General features: G+C 42.5%; 1 protein-coding gene across 3 annotated transcripts in view; it reads right to left on the bottom strand.

Moving 5' to 3' along the window:
• The window catches only part of slf1 (SMC5-SMC6 complex localization factor 1), a 113,538-nt gene that overhangs the window by 37,553 nt on the left and 56,382 nt on the right, over positions 1-19,603 (bottom strand). For 2 of the 3 annotated variants that reach the window (XM_038805267.1, XM_038805266.1), the window contains 8 exons: positions 17,638-17,799; positions 15,103-15,269; positions 13,112-13,252; positions 12,318-12,477; positions 11,724-11,871; positions 11,068-11,213; positions 10,113-10,282; positions 5,872-5,960 (listed from right to left, as the gene is read on the bottom strand). In XM_038805267.1, the coding sequence (XP_038661195.1) occupies positions 5,872-5,960; positions 10,113-10,282; positions 11,068-11,213; positions 11,724-11,871; positions 12,318-12,477; positions 13,112-13,252; positions 15,103-15,269; positions 17,638-17,799 (1,183 nt within the window). Of the gene's footprint in view, positions 1-5,871; positions 5,961-7,095; positions 7,246-10,112; positions 10,283-11,067; positions 11,214-11,723; positions 11,872-12,317; positions 12,478-13,111; positions 13,253-15,102; positions 15,270-17,637; positions 17,800-19,603 lie in introns of those variants that run through there. The other variant, XM_038805268.1, reaches the window with a different exon arrangement.

Genomic DNA, 19,603 nt, shown 5'->3' on the forward strand with positions numbered 1-19,603 from the left:
TGATCTGTCTCTCTTCTGTAGTCAGATTCGTCGTTGTTCGAGATACGACCCACCAGTCATATCATCTGAAAACGTATAGATTGAATTGGGAGTTAAATCTCGCCACACAGTCATGTGTGTATAGGGACCACAGTAGTGGACTGAGCACACATCCTTGCGGGACCTGGTGTTGAGGACTATTGTGGAGGAGGTGCTGTTACCAACCCTGACAGATTGCGGCCAGTTGGTGAGGAAGTCAAGGATCCAGCTGCACAGGGAGGGGTCAAGTCCAAGGTTGCAGAGTTTGGCTTTTACTCTTGTTTGGATAATGGTGTTGAAGGCGGAGCTGTAGTCTATGAAGAGCAGTCTGACGTATGTGTCCTTGTTGTCGAGATGTTCGAGCGTTGATTGTAGGGACAGAGAGATGGCATCTGCTGTGGATCGGTTGCCGCGATAGGCGAACTGCAACGGATCGAGACCATCTGGGAGGCTGGCGTTGATCCGTCTCATGACTAGCCGCTCAAAGCATTTCATGATAACAGACGTCAGGGCCACCGATCGGTAGTCGTTGAGGCATGCTTCCTTGTTCTTCTTTGGTACTGTTATTATGGTGGTCTTCTTGAAACAGACAGACACCTCGGAGTGGTGAAGTGAGGTGTATATCTGTGAGTATACTCGCCAGCTGGTCAGCGCAGGCTCTGAGTGCTTGCCCAGAGACTCCGTCGGGGTCCGTCCCTTTCCACGGGTTTACTTTCAAGAAGGCAGCACTTACCTCCGAGGCTGTAATAGTGGGTATGGTTGTATCCAAGACTGTTATGGTGGGTAGCCATGATGGGGGAGACGACAGGTGGCCCAGCTAGCTTTGCTGAATTTTGGAGCAGCAGGCCTCTTCTCTTTGGGAGCCACTTCTTCTGCACATCAGTCCTTGGCTTCATGCATTTAGAAGGCCATGCGTGGATGAGAATTAAATATAGCATCCATGGCACAGTGGGTGAATAGGAGGCAGGCCGCCATGATCCAACATGGTCCCAGCTGCATAATGAATGAGGCAGGAAACTGACAAAAGGGCACGGAAATACACCATTGTGCCCAGCGGGAAAAACACTGCTTTTCCTTCCCGCCATCTCAGTGCACAGAAGGGAATACCCTACCCATTGTTTCAACTGGTCAAAGAACCTAAAGCAGTGACAGAAACTAGAGCACCCGGAGGAAACCCACACAGACACGGGTAGAATGTGCAAACTCCACACAGTCACCCGAGGTCGGAAACGAACCCAGGTCCCTGGTGCTGTGAGGCAGCAGTGCTAACTACTGTGTCACCCCTTGTTTTGCCAAGTGATCTGCTCATCTACTGTAATTCTACATGCTCTGAAAGCAGTGGGTAGTAGTGTTTTTTATGGAGTGTGGGAATAAGCTTATGGATAGATTTTGGACAATGGGTCAGTTTATAGGTTTTTTTTGTGCATTCATATTCTTGTGTGCTTATGTTATAAACATTATTTGCACAAAGTTGAATAATTTCACTGTAACCTGTTTTCTTCTTTAGTTCTTTAATGATGGCAATTCATGTTTTTAGACGAGTAGATGTGTATCTATTTACCAATTCTGCATGGGGGGCTTAACCCTCGCCTCGGTGTTTATACTTTAGAACGGTTGTTATAAAAAAATCATTTATGGAATGTGGGTGTTGCTGGTTAGGTCAACATTTATTACCAATCCCCAGTTGCCCTTCAGAAGCTGGTGGGGAGTTGACTGTGAAACGCTGCAGTCCCAGAGGTGTAGGTACACCCAAAGTGCTATTAGGGAGGGAGTTCCAGAATTTGACCCAGTGACAGTGAAGGAATGGCGATATATTTTGGGGTGGTGAGTGACTTGGAGGGGAACCTCCAGGTGGTGGGGTTCCCAGGTATCTGCTGCACTTGTCTTTCTAGATGGTAGTGGTCGTGGGTTTGGAAGATGCTGCCCAAGGAACCTTAGCGAGTTCCTGCAGTGCATCTTGTAGATGGTACACATGACCACCACTGTTCGTCGGTGGTGGAAAAACTGAATGCTTCTGGAAGGGGAGCAATCAAACAGGCTACTTTGTCCTGGATGGTGTCAAACTTCTTGGAGCTACACTCGTCCAGGGAAGTGGAGAGTATTCCATTACACTGCGGACTTGTGCCTTGTAGATGGTGGACAGGCTTTGGGGGGTCAGGAGGCGAGTTACTCAGGTGTAGGATTCTTACCCTTTGACCTGTTCTGCTAGCCACAATATTAATATGGCTAGTCCAGTTCAGTCTCTGATCAATGGTAACCCCCAGAATATTGATTGTGAGGTAATTCAATGATGGTAATGCCATTGAATGTCAGGCATGTAGGAGATGGTCATTACCTGGCAATTGTGTGGCGCGAATTTAATTGGGCACTTGTCAGCCGAAGCCTGGATATTGTCCAATTCTTGCTACATTTGACATGGACTGTTTCATTATCCGAGAGGTCACAAATGGTGCTGAATATCCCCATTTATGACTTTATGATGGAAGGGAGATCATTGATGAAGCTGGCTGCGCCTCGGACACTACTTTGAGGAACTTTTGCAGTAATGTCTGGGGCGGAGATGATGGACCTCCAATCACCACAACTATCTTCCTTTAAGCCAGGTTTGATACCAACCAGCAGAGAATCCCCCCCCCCCCCCCCCGATTGCCATTGACTCCAGTTTAGCTCAGGCTCCTTGATGCCATACAGCTACTCTCATGTGATCTCTGCCATTCAGCTCTTTTGTCCATGATTGAACCAAGGCTGTAATGAGGTCAGGAGCTGAGTCCCCCTGGCAGAACTCAAACTGACCATCCATGAGGTTATTGCTGGGCAAATGCCACTTAAAGATGATTCCTGCCATCACTTTGCTGATGGAAAGAAGACTGATAGGGCGGTAATTGGCTGGGTTGAATTTGTCCAGTTTCTTGCATGCAGGATACACCTGGGCAATTTTCCACATTGCTGGGTAGATGCCAGTGTTGTAGATGTACTAGAACAGCTCAACTAAGGATGTGGCAAGTACTGGAGCACAGTCTTCAGTACTATTGCCAGAATATTGTCGGGGCCCACAGCCATTGCTGCATCCAGTGCCTTCAGCTGTTTCTTGATATCACTTGAATCAATCAAATTGATTGTAGACTGACATCTGTGATGCTGGGGATCTCCAGAGGAGACCGAGATGGATCATCCACGAGGCACTTCTGTCTGAAGGTTGTTGCGAATGCTTCAGTCTTGTATTTTTCACAGATTTGCTGTGCTCCATCATCATTAAGATGAGGATATTTGTGATGCTTCTTCCAGCGAGTTGTTTAATTGTTCACCACCATTCACGGCTGGATGTGGCAGGACTGAAGAGCTTAGATCGGATGAGTTAGTTGTGGAATCGCTTCTCTCTCTGTCTATTACTTATTGCTTATGCTGTTTGGCACGCACGTAGTCCTGTGTTGCAGTTTCACCAGGTTTACACCTCATTTTTAGGTATGCCTAGTGTTGCTCCTGGCATGCTCTCTTGCAGTCTTCATTGAACCAGGATTGATCCCCTGACTTGTTTGTAATGGTACAGCGGGGATCACAATTTGAAGTCGATGACAATTTTGCTGCTGCTGAAGGCCCACAATGCCTCATAGATGCCCAGTTTTGAGTTGCTAGGTCTGTTCAAAGTCTATCCTGTTTTAGCACGGTGGTAGTGCCACACAACACAATGGAGGGTATCATCAATGTGAACACGGAACTTTGTCTCCACAACAACTGTGCGGTGGTCACCTTTACCGATACGGTCATGGATAGATGCATCTGCAGCAAGCAGGTTGCGGAGCAGGTTATTGGTTCCCTCACCACCTGCTGCAGTACCAGTCTAGCAGCTATGTCTGTTAGGACACAGCCAGCTTGGTCTGGGTGATACTACCGAGCCACTCTTGGTGATGGACATTGAAGTCCCCTACCCAGAGTATATTCTGCACCCTTGCTACCTACAGTGCTTCCTCAAAGTGGTGTTCAACATGGAGGAGTACTGGTTTGTCAGTCGATGGTGGATATTATGTGGTAATCAGCAGGAGATTTCCTTGGCCATGTTCAACCTGAAGCCATGAGACGTCATGGGGTCCAGAATCGATGTAGAGGGTTCACAGGACAACTCCCTCCTGACTGTATACCACAACCTCCGCTGGGTCTGTCTTGCCAGTGAGATAGGACATACCCAGGAACAGTGACAATGGTGTCTGGGATACTGTCTGTAAGGTATGATTCTGTGAGTATGACTATGTCAGACTGTTGCTTCACTAGTTTGAGAGACAGCTCTCCCAACTTTGGCACAAGCCCCCAGATGTTAGCAAGGAGGAGTTTGCACGGTCGACAGGGCTGGCTTGGCCACTGTCGTTTATGGTGATGGACTGGCTGATGCCAGGTGATCAATCTGGTTTAATTCCTTTTTTGTGTTTTTGTGACGATTAAATACAACCGAGTAGCTTGTTTAGCCATTTCAAGGGCATTTAAGAGTCAACTACATTGTTGTGGGTCTGGAGTCACATGTAGGCCAGACCAGGTAAGGGTGACAGATTTCCTTCCCTAAAAGGACATTAGTAAACCAGATGAGTTTTTACGACAATGAACAATGGTTTCATGGCTATCATTAGACTTTTAATTCCAGATAGGTTATTGAGTTTAAATTCCACCACCTGCCGCGGGGGGATTCAAACCCCCAAATCGTGATCCTGGGTCTCTAGATTACTAGTCCAGCGTCAGCACAATTATACCACGGCCTCTCCATAAGTGTGGTCGGGTAAACTTTGCATTTTGTTAATCTTCAAATGTGGTGTGATCGGTTCTATTATCCAAAATGGATAACCTATGAATGTACACTCAAAAGATTGAAATTCATCACTATTCTGTTTTTAGTGAAATCTGATTAGTCCATCACTTTTGCAAAACATGGCAGGTGACCTGGACTAATGTCAAGTGAAATAAAATTAGATGAAATAATATACAAAACAATTCAAAAAGTTGATAAAGGTGACACAAATAATTGAGCTGTTCCATGAACAATTTTATGTGCTAAGGGTAAATGAGCAATAATTTCCAAGATAAACAGGAAATGCTGTAAAATCATGCAGGTCTGGCAGCATCTGATATAAAGGAATAGTCAACATCGAGTCTGTTCTCCTTCAGAGCTCACTAATTTCCAAAGATCTAATTGACAGCTCTGCTTTTGAAGCATTTAAACTATGGAGTTCATGGTTTACACTGATTTTATGAAAATTAATCAATAATAATTTTTATTACTGTCACAAGTAGGCTTACATTAACACCTCAATGAAGTTACTGTGAAAATCCCCAAGTTGCCACACTCCGGCGCCTGTTCGGGTACACCGAGAGAAAATTCAGAATGTCCAATTCACCCAACAGCATGTCTTTCGGGACTTGTGGGAGGAAACCCACGCAGACACGGGGGAAACTTACAGACTCCGCACAGACAGTGACTCAAGCCGGGAATCAACCCTGCACCCTGGCACTGTGAAGCCACTGTGTGGGGGACCAGCAAGGGAAGAATTCAATGAAATCCAGGATGTGAACAAGACACGCAGGTAATCTACAAAATAAATATCTCTACATTTAATTCCTCGGTGTAGAGAAAATCTTTTTAACTCAAAAGGAAAACAGGAACACTGTAAACTGTTGCAGTCAGTATTCCTGGCTGTGGAGGAAGAGCACATATGTGGGAGCAGCTGTTCTTAATTGTTGTCTATTGACCTCTGCTGGAAATACATATGGGCAAGAACCGGTTGAAACTTAACTGCAATATCCTAAAACTGAACACATTGTTGATACTTATTTTACAGTTGAATAATTTAAATTGATCAATTGCATCTTTACCATTCAGATTTATTTTACTGGATCCAGTTTTAGTTTCCTTAATTTCCAGAGAAGAACTCCTCTTTGCCACTAATGGAAGATTCTGCTCACTAGAAAAGGCAATAAAATGAATTGTTACAATTCTTTAATACATAAAGCACCACAAAGCATGGTATTGCGACCGAAAGGAGTTCTCAAAATATCAACTATTAGCAGCCCGTGTAATGGAGCCTACTTTTTGAACAAACCATAGCAATCACTTTTGAGCTAAATACAGTTCAAATTAAAATAGCTGGCTCCTTGGACTGGCTGAAGAACAATGTAACAAACTAAATTATATTGGGAAGAAGTTGTGCACTGTATCAGCTGATGCAATAAAGATAGCAAATTTAAAAGCAGTGCTAGAAGGAAGCTTGTCTACTTGCAGCATTGTGGATGGATGGGGTGGAAAAGGAGGAAGACAGTCCTCCTGGGCAAATAGTCACACCTATTCAAGGAGTAATATTCACCAGCTAAGAGAAGCAATGCTTTGTAAACCAAAGAAAATAAGATTACTCTATTTCACATAGGATTAGTACTGATGGAAAAATGCACTGATATGAATGCAGCTTTAAGGGGAGGTTTAATGTTATATATAAAGCACCAGGGAAAATTAATCTTGTGAAATTATATTACAAAAATTATTTAAATGGTACTCGGTGCTAGCAGATCTGGCATTGGTTACTCACATTGAAGTCTGAGGATATCCTGTTTCAGAGCATATGGATTAACATACCATGGCTGGGATTTAATGAAGCTTGCAGGAGTGGGCATGATGACTTGGAGGCCGAGTGAATTTGGCAAGAGTTCCTGCTTCCTGGCATCAAGAATACTGTCCCCAATTTAGTCAGGGGTGGGAAGGGCCAAATATGGGAATCCAATCTCCTGGCGGCATGTATATTAGGCTCATTAATGAACCACTTAAAGCAAATTAAAACCCAGTTAAATTTAATGGCGCCTCAGGGATTTGAGAGAGTCTTGCATGGGTCTTCTGAACAAAGCAAATCTCCTCAGGTCTGCCAGTAGTTGACCAGGGTGGTCCTTTTTTCGGAGGTACTCCAGTGAAGGTGTTTGGAGTGGGGAACGAAAGAGGGTACACATGCTAAAAGCCACACCACTACCCTTTCGACTAATACCCTTTCCCGCATCCTCACTGGAAACCACCACCCCATAAACCCCATCCACCTGCCTCATCTGCATTCAGGGACCCAGTGTTGATCCCTGGTGAAGGCCTCTGAGCATTACCAAAAGTAGTCACCACTTCTGAAGGCGCTGTAAGCAACCTCCAATTGGCCTGCAGCTCTTAGGGGTGGGACTTCCATACTGCTGTAGACTTTTCCAGTGGAGTACTTTGCACTGCACAGAGAGGGGGCAGGGGAGAAAAGAGACCTACATTACGGAAGTAAATTCCACACCGTTTCATACCCGATGCATTAATTTACAGGCAACTGGATAATAAATTGTTTTAATTAATTTACTAGAATCTTTCAGTATTTTTAGGATTCAATTCTACACTTATTCAATTTTTCTGTATGTGAAAACTATAGTGGCCGGTTCTCGGACTTGAGGAAAGTGGTAAGCACTATGAACCAGATTGGAAATAAATAATGAGCATTTAGTCATAAGTGGGAACAGATTAGGATATGGCATTATTGATTAGCTCAGTAATAGATTCTTGGAGCTTGGTAGCACTGGGTCGAGGTAGGCATAGAAATACCGTCTCACTGAAGTCCTGTCCCCAACCAGTCAGATACTTTCCTGATAGTTAACAACATCGGTCACAGGCAATATTTTCTGACCGGAGTTGAAATTTCCATTTGGAAGATCAGAAAAAGCACAAAACAAAATTGGAAAACTATCCAGAATGGGTCAAGCACGGGCTGGAAACACGATCCAGCGGGTATGGGAGAGATTCCGGTAGGCAGGTTGTAGGGCAGCAGAAAGCAAATCAAAGAGTGGACCATTTTCTTTATAAAAATGGCCACTCATGGCATTGCTTAGGGATACACCAAGCACACAGCAGCAGCCTCAAGAGTCAAATATGACCTGCTGCCATTTTATGCATATCAAATTCCAGCTCATCAGATCCAAAAGTAACACAGAAATCAGCATGCTGTCTAAGTGTTACACAAGTGCAAGAACATGAGAGGAAATGCACTTTTTTGGCACTACCCATTATGGCATTTCCCTTGATTAGTCAGAGGCTATGTTAGAAACTTTTACGGTGGTATTACTTTATTTGGTTTGAAAAACTTCTACTTTGAAGGCTTTTGTAACAGTTAATGGAAGTATACTGACCAATGGGCAATGATTCAAACTTTAAAACACTTCAAGATGGTGACTAGATTTTCTGAACTTCAAGAATTCATGTTTGCACTACCCTGGAAGACTAAGTGCCAACGCTGGAGTGAAAACCGGAGTGTTTCACTCCGGCGTCAGAGGCCGCTCCTTGCCCCCTATTCTCCCACCCCCAGGGGGCTAGGAGCGGCGCCGCGTCAATTACGCACGCCGGGCCTTGGCGCCGCATGAAAGCGGCACCGTGTAAATTATGCGGCCGGTGTTGCGTAAATGACATCACCGCGGTTGCCGTCCTCCCCACGGGTGCCCCGCAAGACATGGAGGATTGATCTTGCGGGGCGGCGGAGAAAAAGAGTGCGTCCTTTAGACGCCGGCCCGCCGATCGGTGGGCACCGATCGCGGACCAGACCCCTACTGAGCGCCCTCCTGGTGCTCGATCCTCTCCCCCCCCCCCCCCCACAGGCCGCACACGCACGTTCGCGCGCTGTTCACGCTGGCAGCGACCAGGTGTGGTTGGTGCCAGAGAATCACCGCTCGCCTGCTACAAACGGCGAGCGGAGATTCTCCGAGCGGCCTGTCGTGAAACGCGGCACGCCGTTTTGGGCGGGGGGGGGGCTGTGGGAGAATTGCATGCGGGTGCCAGGGCAGCGTGGCGGGAATCGCCCGGCACTCCCGCGATTCTCCCACCCAGCGCGGGTCGGAGAATTGTTTTTGCTTCTGACAGATCTTCACTCACTTGCTTCATTCAAACGGATATTGCAAAAAATTGCAAAGTTTAATTTATCTTCAGATGTTTATTGGAATATAAAATACGGATTTTAAATTTAATTTATAAATGAATCATATTATTACTGAGAAAAGAGATATACGATCAAAGATTTTTGCCTTCACTCAATCAGGATAGCTCGCAAGAACTTTCCAATTGTAATAGGGAACAATTTATAAGGCAGAAAAAAAGTGTGGATTGGTTGGCAAGTGAACTGACGAGGGAAGAAGCGCTGACATGGAGAATGCAGCATGGAATAGTTAACTGCGCAACTCTGTTCAAATCCAAACTGTGGCGGTCAACTCTCGATTGTTCAAAGCATTGCCCTGGGGAACAAATCAGGGAATGACTTCCCAAACATTTTGTTCCACTGAAAAAGGTTCACTGTGTGGACACCGTGGGGTGGCACGGTGGTATGGTTAGCACTGCTGCCTCACAGCACCAGGGACACGGGTTCAATTCCTGCCTTGGGTGACTGTGTGCAGTTTGCACGCCCTGCGTCTGTATGGGTTTCCTCCGGATGCTCGGGTTTGCTCCCATAGTCCAAAGATGCGCAGGTTAGGTAGATTGACCATGATAAAATTGCTCCTTCGTGTTCAGGAGTTTGAATGTCAGATGGAGTTTCAGGGATAGGGCGGGGAAGTGGGCTGAGGAGGGGTGTGCTTTTAGAGGGTAGCTGCAGGCTCGCTGGACCGAATAACCTCCTTCTGCATTTTACGGATTCTGTGGTGCTACATTCCTTTTGCTTGCAAAGGACGGGGACCTATGTGTGAATATATATAGTTTCTAGCATGTGTAAGTTGAGCCATATTGTGAGCCCAGCTGACAATTTTATTTCAAACTATTAAGCTATAATTATCGTTTAAGCTTAATACTAGGTGAACAAGTGACTTTTACAAGATACTGTTAAAATTTAACAGAATATAATCCATTTTTTTTGCCAAATAGCAGACCAAGACCATAAAAATTAAAGTCATACATAAACATTTTTACAGGACACGTTTTTTCTTTGCATTTGATGCCAAACCACTCAAAAGAAAAAAAAATGACACTGACAATTGGGAACAAAATATGGGTCACCAAAAGGCTATGGAACATTTCAATCGAACAGCTTTCCCAGAAGTCACTTTAAAACAGTGATGTTGTAGGAATTACTTACGCTAGAATGGTCAGCGCTTCCGTATGCCTCTGCCTGTCACCAATTAAATTAAGTGATGGCCTCAAAGGTTCAGGCCAAGGCCACTGTCCCATCTTCTTTCCCTTAGGGTCTTTCACCACCACTTTCCTACAACTTCCTAGCCTCCCCAGGGCTATTAAATATGAAGAGATCTATCAGGATAGGAAAATTCATTCAATGAGATATACAGTCCACTCACCTCAGTGGGACTTGAATGGCATCTGCCCAAAAGTCATTCACTACTGATCTAATGTAAGGTCATACCTAGATGATTCATTTTTCTTGTTTGCCACTTTTGTCTGCATACCTAACTTTGAGCATTTCAACTGAACAATTGCTGCTCAAACACAACAATCCAGCATTTTTTCATTTCATACTTTAATTTTATTAATATCGGAGAAAAATAAAAAAAGTTAAGAAACACTGACTGCTTAAAATGCAATACCGAATAATACAGCACAAAAATTAAGTCACTTTCCATTTATAATTGATGGAACAATTATAACAAGGAGTTGGAACAAGGAAATTCATAAAACTACTTTACATGTTCGAAGTATATTTATTATTTAAGGGAAAAGGGATATATTTTGCATCTCAAAGTCCAGATTAGTAAAATCCCAATTCAACTTCGCATTCACAGGTGGAAGGACAATTTAATGTTTCCTTATTTGTTTACTGAATGGAGAGTTCATTACCAAAAATAAAATCACAAAATGACTGCGCCCACTCTTTCGCAAACAAGGATGGTGAAACAATAACCAGGGAACATAAGGAAGCCAGGATTGTTAAAAAAAAAAATTCTTCCAATGGTTTTTGCAACTTGCACTGTATAGGGGATCAGAGGGTTAGACATTTCATATACATTCACTTGGCAGAACAAGGAAAGTTCAAATACTTCACTCTATGTAATTAGATTTTAGATAAAATTAATACTCACAATTTGGTGCAGCGAGAAACAATTTTCGGAGATTTCAATGCCATTATTGTAGCATATCTGCTTATAGATAGCATGTGCTGTGAACATTTGTAGCCAAGGTGACGGCATTAATTTAAACAACATCTCTATTTCCTCTTGGTTGTAATCTGTAAGGAATTGCGAGTTTCTATTAGGGTAGTTATTTTGGAACACATTCGCATCATCCAAACCAAGATACAAACCAAGTCAATAAAAATATGATTTTTTTTATCTCTAGCTTTCATTATTTGTCAGCATTATTTTGTTTTTGAAGTCAGTTCACTATTGTCTTTCTCTATGGCAGCATTTTTCCTGAACCTACAAAAACCGAGAAGCTGTCTGTATGGAATTTGCACTTTCTCCCAGTGTCTGCTTGGGTTTCTTCCGAGTACTCCGGTTTCCTCCCACAGTCCAAAGATGTGCAGGTTAGGTGGATTGGCCATGCTAAATTGCCCCAAGTGTCCAAAAGGTTAGATGCGATTACTGGGATAGGGTGGGTTTAAGTAGAGTTCTCTTTCCAAGGGCCGGCGCAAACCCAATGGGCCGAATGGCCTCTTTCTACACTGTAAATTCTATGAAAATAAATTCAGAATTGATATTCAGGGCTATAAAGCAATAAATTAAATAACTGTCTTCACCTTGACAACATAGAGGAATGTAAAACTGTAAATCATCCCAAGCTCGGCCAGATAAGGATCTCCCACGTAGTCTCTTTGCCAAAAGTCGATATTCCACAACTACTCCTAATATGCCATGCAAAACGTTAGCAGTTTCACAGAAATCCCTCTGAACAGAAGAAGAAGAATTAAAATTACCCAATGTATAGTCACCACTCATGGCTGGCTCAAATTCAAATAAATCACTTTAAAAACCATAAATATACATTAAGCATCAGGGGCCTAAACTTGCCCCTAAGTCTTCAGGTCTGAAAGTTTAATACACTGCCTATCCTCACTCAAATCTAGTGCATTTCTCTCCAAGCCCAGCCAGAATTATAACTGCTTAATTATGCTAAAAGTATAAAACCATCAACTGGCGATGGTAACTTTTTCGACACAATCTGGCAAAAGCAAAACAATTTCCAAAATGTACTTGAAGTTCACATCCTTTATATGTGCAGAAAACACCCAGACGGCTCATAGGTGCTTCCAAGACAATGCCAGGTCAATGTCTTGGATATTTAAAAAAGCCACTTGTAATCTACAACTGTAACTTGCTACAATTTTACTCACATCATTTGGTTTCTTAACCAGTGCTCTAGTTGCTTGAAGAACACAATCCAACAAAACGCCAACAGGGTTCGTCATTACATCAGAGTATTCCAGGAAGAAGTTTGCAAGGACAGATGGAGGTATGGTACGGGAACGCCCATAATTTGTGTTTTCATAACAGCTTTCACACGGTAAAAGGAAAGAATAAATTTACATCAAGTCAATCTCAGTAATTGTGGCCTATTTTTGATAAAGGAAACAATTTAATGTACAACCAAGAAAGAGGTTGACACAACCATCCAATGGCAGATTCAGATTAGCATTATTCCAACAGCTGCAATAATTGAATTTATAGAACATATTGAGCTAAAACATTCCAAAATAGTCCCCACATTAAATTACCTTTGTATCAATGGCATTTCCTATATAATAAATGCATTAACAATCTCACAGTTCATCTGTATTATACTTGGTATCAGTAGCCCAAGGAATGTTGACCAGTAAACGACCCTAGTCTATGAATAATGCTATGGGAATTTAAACATCCCAGGCAGACAAAGCCTCCATTTCCAACATCTCATTCAAAGGATGGCATTGCTAATAATAAAGTATTCCCCCAATATTAGATTGGAATGCCAGTAGCGATTACATACACATGTCTCGTATTGGAGCTTAAATCCACAATATTTTCATGCCCGAGAGCTACCACAGAAGAAGTCAAGCTAACACTTTATATCGCCATTGCTGTTTGCAAAAATCACTTGCATACAGAAAGATCCCATAGTAAAGACATTATACAGTTCATCCCAAATTACCTTTTGTTTAAAGCCTCTAGCTCGGCTTCAAATAAGTCAAAGAAGTACTTCAACAGCAATCTATAAAATGGCTTCAGTTCTGAAATGGATAGTTGTTGATTTGATGGCTGATGACAAGGTTCTTCATCATAAACACAAGACCTAAAATTCCAAATTAAAAGTTTATTTATAAATGAGTGGATGGCAGAAATAAACTACCTTTCAAACAGAAGTTCTTGCAGCAACTTGGCTTCCGAATACCATAAAAATGCCAAGATATATATAGTGTTTAGAACAGAGAATTTGGATTTAATACCTTTCAACTTTAATTACTGATTCTGATTGAATTAGATTTGTTTATTGTTACGTGTACTGAGGTAGTGAAAAGTATTTTTCTGCATGCAGCTCAAACAGATCACGTAGTACCAAATTCATTTTTTCCAATTAAGTGGTAATTTTAGCATGGCCAATCCACCAAGCTGGCACATCTTTGGGTTGCAAGGGCAAAACCCACAGAAACACGACGGAATGTGCAAACTCCACACGGACAGTAACCCAGATCGAACCTAGGACCTCGGCGCCGTGAGGCAGCAGAGCTAACTCACTGTGCCACTGTGCTGCCCTGTTAACACTATTGCTGAGTTAGTGCAACAGCAGACAATTGGCATTTTAAATTTTTTTTACCAAAATGATAAAATTGGAAGTGTTTTGATGGGTTTCTATTATAAAGTCAATTTTCAACATGTAGTAGTAAATTGTTGATTTTGCAAGACACTAACAGTATTTCATAAACGCAGCAAGGTAATAATATTTCCAGAAACAACTGAATTCAGAGTGGCTAATTAGACCATTTTGAAATTCATAAATTTTTGCAACGCATAACAGAAAAAAAATGCCGATAATATAGCACAATTAGTACTGTAAAGTCACAGCCAGTAAATATTTCTGTGCAGTACTTTGCAAATTAAATTTCTTATTCCAGCACTTTTACATGAGATATTAAAAAAAGTAAAAAGAGCGCCTCCAGTTACGAAATCTGACCATTTGCATTACAAGCAACTCCGACAGATCATGGGCGGGATGCTCCATTTTGCCGGTGCCCGGGGGTTTTCCTACGGCGTGGCGCTGCCCCACAATGGGAAACCCCATTGACCGGCCAGTGTAACAGAACATCCCGCCCCTAGCCTTTCAACACCAGCAACAAGAAAATTCATACACTTAAATATTGATGATTTCAGTTGAATAGCCAAAAATGTTTAACCATGCATCTGTAAAAAAATCCAATTTTAAAAAACGCTTTTCATTTATTTCTTTGAAATCAGCCTGTGCCCAATGCAGATAAATGACAGAGTTTTTAAAAAATTCTTGATGGGATGTGGGAGCCGCTGACAAGGTCAGCATTTGTTGCTCGGCCCTAATTGTCCTAGTGAAGGTGGTGGAGAGCCACCTTCTAGAACTGCTCGAGTTCATCTGGTACAGGTATACACGCAATACTGTTAGGGAGTTGCAGGATTTTGCTTGTGAATAAGGAACTCAAGAAATTTGGAAAATTGCAGGAGAACTTCTGCAACTTCTCAATGGAAATTTGAGATGCAAAGTTAGATTTCAGTTTAAAAAGTTTATTTCATGTTACACCAACATGCAACGGGGGCGGGGGGGGGGGGGGGGGGGGGGGGGGGGGGGGGGGGGGGTGAAAGAGAGAAACGACGACAGCTCAAACCAACCCATCCTCCTGGCATTACCCAAATTTGATGGAGTCCGTATGTGATTAAGGTTCACACTTTTATTTTGAGCATTATTGATGAATATAGAACCATTTAGCTTTTACCATCGGCATTATAATTTTAAAAAAATATTGAAACAATCAGAAAGGATTGAACATCATTGCCTCTTAAATAAAACGGAGTACCAGAAAATGGATAAAACTACATTTAAAAGTGAAAACATTGTGCAGTAGTCATACATGTGAAAAATATTGTCAATTCTGATATTTAGACATGTAATTTCCTTACCTTGCAAGTGACTGAAAAAGAGAGACACTTCCTTTCCTACAATTGGAGCATTGAAGAATTCCCATATAATAACTCACAATCGTAAACTGTTGCCAGGGTGGATGATGAAGAACGAGAGTTTGCATGATGCTGATGAACTCAAGTAAAAAACCCATGTCTACATTACCCTACCGTAAAAACAAAATTTACTGTAAATTTACCGTAAAATCAACAATTTGCATTCATATAGTGCCATTTGGGTAATTGACCAAAAACTTGGTCGAAGAGGTAGGTTTTAAAAATAAGCCGTAGAAAAGTAGGAATTACAGATTTGGCTAGATGGTCAAATATGCATTCAGGGGGCGATGGAGGTGAGGGATATACAAGAGGACAGAACTGGAGGAACAGTTTTGAAGATTTGTAGCGCTGGTGGAGAATACAGAGATAGGTTGGGCAAGGCGATGAAGAATTTGGACATGAGGTAGAGAGCTAGGATTTTTTGGCATGGGTGGGAAAGGGGAGGCAGAACCGGAAGAAAGTAGCAAAGGCCGGCTCACTGCAACTCCTATTCATTAGCCGGCGAGTGGGGTGGCTAATCTCTCAGCAGCTGGAAAATGGTCTCGACGTGGTGGCCACAGCATCACCCAACATGGAAGGGAACCATGCTTGAAGGGTCGTCAGCACCTGAACCCCAATTCAAACAGTCTTTGCCTCAGCCATCCGTAACCTTCCTGAGGCGATTAATGCGTCCCAGAATTTAGGAGCTTTTAACCTCAGCCCCCAAACATAGAGGAGCCAGAAAACCCAGTGGAAAACTACTTGCTGGTTTGATGGAAGCAAGATGCTCAGAGGCCCACAGCTCCACCCCTCTTCCCCCTCCGTTCAAAGGGGATCTTTATGTCTGCACTGGTGTTCTCCACTGCAGTCATTTGCCACTTCCTGCTCACGAGACTGCTCTTGCAAGGGGCCAGGAGGTTGCTGGGCTGGGATTTTCTGGTCCCATCTAATGGACGTTTTGCTGGTTCATCAAATTTTCCATTCCACCTATGTGGGATCTGCCCATGGGCATGACTGGAAAATCTCGGCCCTGATAACCGGATCAGTATGCTTACATATCTCCTGTCTCAAGTTCTCCTCATCGCGAATGCATAATGCCCATGCCACCTGGGCACTGCCATTCAGACTGGGCCATCCTTCCAGTAGCTGCAGAAAGTCTTGTACAGCTTCCCCGCTCAACCACCCTCTCAGGTCCATCTCCAGTGAGCCTCCTGCCAGGAGTATGGCCTCCTCACGGGGACTTTGAGCTCAAATCGTTGGCTGCCCAACTCGTTTCTAGGAAAGTGAAAATCTCCACTGCATGGCTGCCTAATGCAGCAATGACAACACCTGTCACCCTTTAAAAGCTTCAATGTCTCAGCATCAACCCTCCCATGCGCTTACTGGAAAACAAAGGTTTTAAAGATTTTCTGGAGGGCTACTTCTTGATTTTCAGGAACTATCTTTTGGCTTTTTAGGGGCTCCATTTTCAACAACTTTATTTGATGATGCAGTCATGTAATAACATACCTTTTGATAGATAAGGTAAGGTAGCACCAATATGAAAGTTTGTTTAAATCTATTAAATATTTCAACTGTTTTGTTTATTTATAATTAAATCTCTCATACTTAGTTCCTAAAATGAAAATTCTAACTACTTGGCACAAGGCAACTTGTTGGAACGAATCTCACATCTGCAACTCATGTTAAAAATTAATTGCAAGCAATTAGCACTCTCCAGCATTCACTGGTTTTGTTCTGCCAATTTGAAGTTTCTTTCCTCGGGACACGAGGGGAAATATTGTAACATCTCCAAGTCACACACCATCCGGTCGGAGGACAGATGTTGCCATTTTTTCATTATTGCTGGTACTTAGCGCCAAAGGGCCACTAATACTTTCTCAGGGCAACTAAGAAACAACAATTAATTCAACACTGCTCCATCCCAAGAATAAAAATCTGGTTAAAGAAAACTTGCAGCCACTAGATTGGAATCCAGGCCCCAGGAACTGTGCCACACAATGTTACCTAAATTTCAACATTTACACATACCACACACTACAGAACAGGCCGATTTCCCACTAATACAAAAAATGCTTCATTAGATCTTCAAGGCATTATAAAATTCTTCACAACAAATTGCTTTAGAGGCACAGAGATTTGTTAGATAACTTCAGGAACCCATTCTTTCTTGGCACAAAAAGAAGTTGAATAACCAACTCCTCTTTTTGTGGGTCTGGTTGGAGTAAGAACTTAGCTCAGAACAGCAGTGCTCACTGTTCTTCTTTAAACTATGCCATTGACAGCATTTAGATCCATCTCAAGAGCTGTTTGTTTGATGGTTGTGAAAAGAGAGCAACAGCAATTTTATTTTGAATTGGTTCAGATGTAGGCCCTTTATCAATGTAAAAATTTCAGAGTTGTGGCCGCCAGCAGCATCAGTAGAAACTGGTAATAACTCCTCCCTGACTCCAGGAAGCTAGAAGGGATTTAATTTAGCAATGAAGTTTTTCAACTCACCTCCAGAATTAGTTGCAAAAGAGACTGTAGAAGGTTTGCAGGAGGAAAAGATTTGGATGACAAGTGGAAGCGTATTTCCTTCAATGCTTCCATATAGAACTGTCCCTCCAAAATACCTTCTATTCTATTAATGGTTACTCCAGGGAATATCATCGCTTTAATCTGCAAGCAGAAGTTCGTCTTTTCTGAATGATAATACGTTCAAGCATTCAAACTAAAACTACACAAACTCCCAGTCAGTGAATGAACATGGCGACATACCTTCACTCTGAAAAAGCTTTCAGCAACTTATCCAGATGATAACATGAAACAATAATTTCAACTGACATGATACAGGCAGCAGAATTACTACCGAACTATCTGATTGGAATGCCAAAATGGTTTTCACCATTCCACTATACATTTTAGTTTACTAAGTTACTTCATATGATTTTAGGAAATGTGTATCATGTGACAGTACTAGAAAGGAATAATGTACACGAGGTTTTAAAGACAGAATCTATTTTGTTACAATTAGGGAACATGAGAAGAACTATTATACTGTTCGGCATATACTGTAGGCCACCAAGTAGTGGCAAGGAAGTAGAGGAACTCATTTCAAAGATGCAAGAGTTTTAGAATAATGATAATGCAATACTTTAATAATTCTAAGCAAATAACAATGTAAAGAACTGGAAGAGGAAGGCATTCCTGAGAACTTTCTTGATAATAATAATTGGACGGCCATCCCAAAGAGGAAAACAGTTCTGCATCTAATTCTGGGAATTTAAGTGGGGCAAGTGGAGCATGTTTTGGAGTGAGAGCATTTGGTTAGGTTTAGACTAGAAAGGACAAAGAAAACCAAATGAGAAAATACTAAACTGGAGGAAGATTAAAATTTCCCGAGTTGAAAAGGGGTCTGGCACAGAGGATTTGAATCAAAGATTGGCATGAAAAACTAATAAACGGACAACTTCAGAAAGAGACACCGATTGAGTACAGGCTACACATTCCCACGGAGGAGGAAAAATGAACAAAGGGGCATGAGATAAAGTTATCTGGTGTTATAATTGTGGATTATATTAAAGGTTAAGAAAGGAATTTTGATTTCAGTTTAACGAGAGTTGGGGGTTGGTAGCACGGTAGCATTGTGGTTAGCACAATTGCTTCACAGCTCCAGGGTCGCGGGTTCGATTCCTGACTTTCTCCCAGTGTGTGCGTGGGTTTCCTCCGGGTGCTCCGGTTTCCTCACACAGTCCAAAGATGTGCAGGTTAGGTGGATTGGCCATGATAAATTGCCCTTAGTGCCCAAAATTGCCCTTAGTGCTGGGTGGGGTTACTGGGTTATGGGGATAGGGTGGAGGTATGGGCTTGGGTAGGGTGCTCTTTCCAAGAGCCAGTGCAGACCCGATGGGCCGAATGGCCTCCTTCTGCACTGTAGACTCTATGATACCCTTAGTTTGGTTTAGTATGCTTGTACATGTGTTTACAAACCACGCTTGAACATTTGGCTCAACTCAGGGGCATGAAAGCCCAGAGGTGGCTGTGGAGAAAATTGCAGAGGGAAGAAAACTGCTGGGTTTTGTGTCTCCCATCCCCACACGAACAAAGGCAAGTGTAAAAGAAATTTGTTAAACTGGGCCAAGTCTGCTGGATTGAGTTTTAGGTCAAAGCTCATATTGCTCAGAATAAATATCTTATTCGCCCAGCGCATCTATTTAGTCATCACAGCTATGTTTATTTCGTTCAAGTTTGTATGGTAAAGATCCTCAAGATAGTAAAGGAACGGTGAAAAGAAAAGTGAAGCAAGTTAGAGAACAAAGGAGATTCTCTTCTGGATGCAGAGGGCACAGCTGGATTGTATCCAATCTAATCTGCTAAATGAAGTGAAAATTGTAGTTTTCTGGTCACATATCTTCCAATCCTCCTCAGAAATGAATGGTGTCAAAAGGCTTGAGGATCACAAATGTTACAACCCCTCATCCCC

Source organism: Scyliorhinus canicula, chromosome 8 (assembly GCF_902713615.1).
Source record: "Scyliorhinus canicula chromosome 8, sScyCan1.1, whole genome shotgun sequence".
Taxonomy (NCBI): domain Eukaryota; kingdom Metazoa; phylum Chordata; class Chondrichthyes; order Carcharhiniformes; family Scyliorhinidae; genus Scyliorhinus; species Scyliorhinus canicula.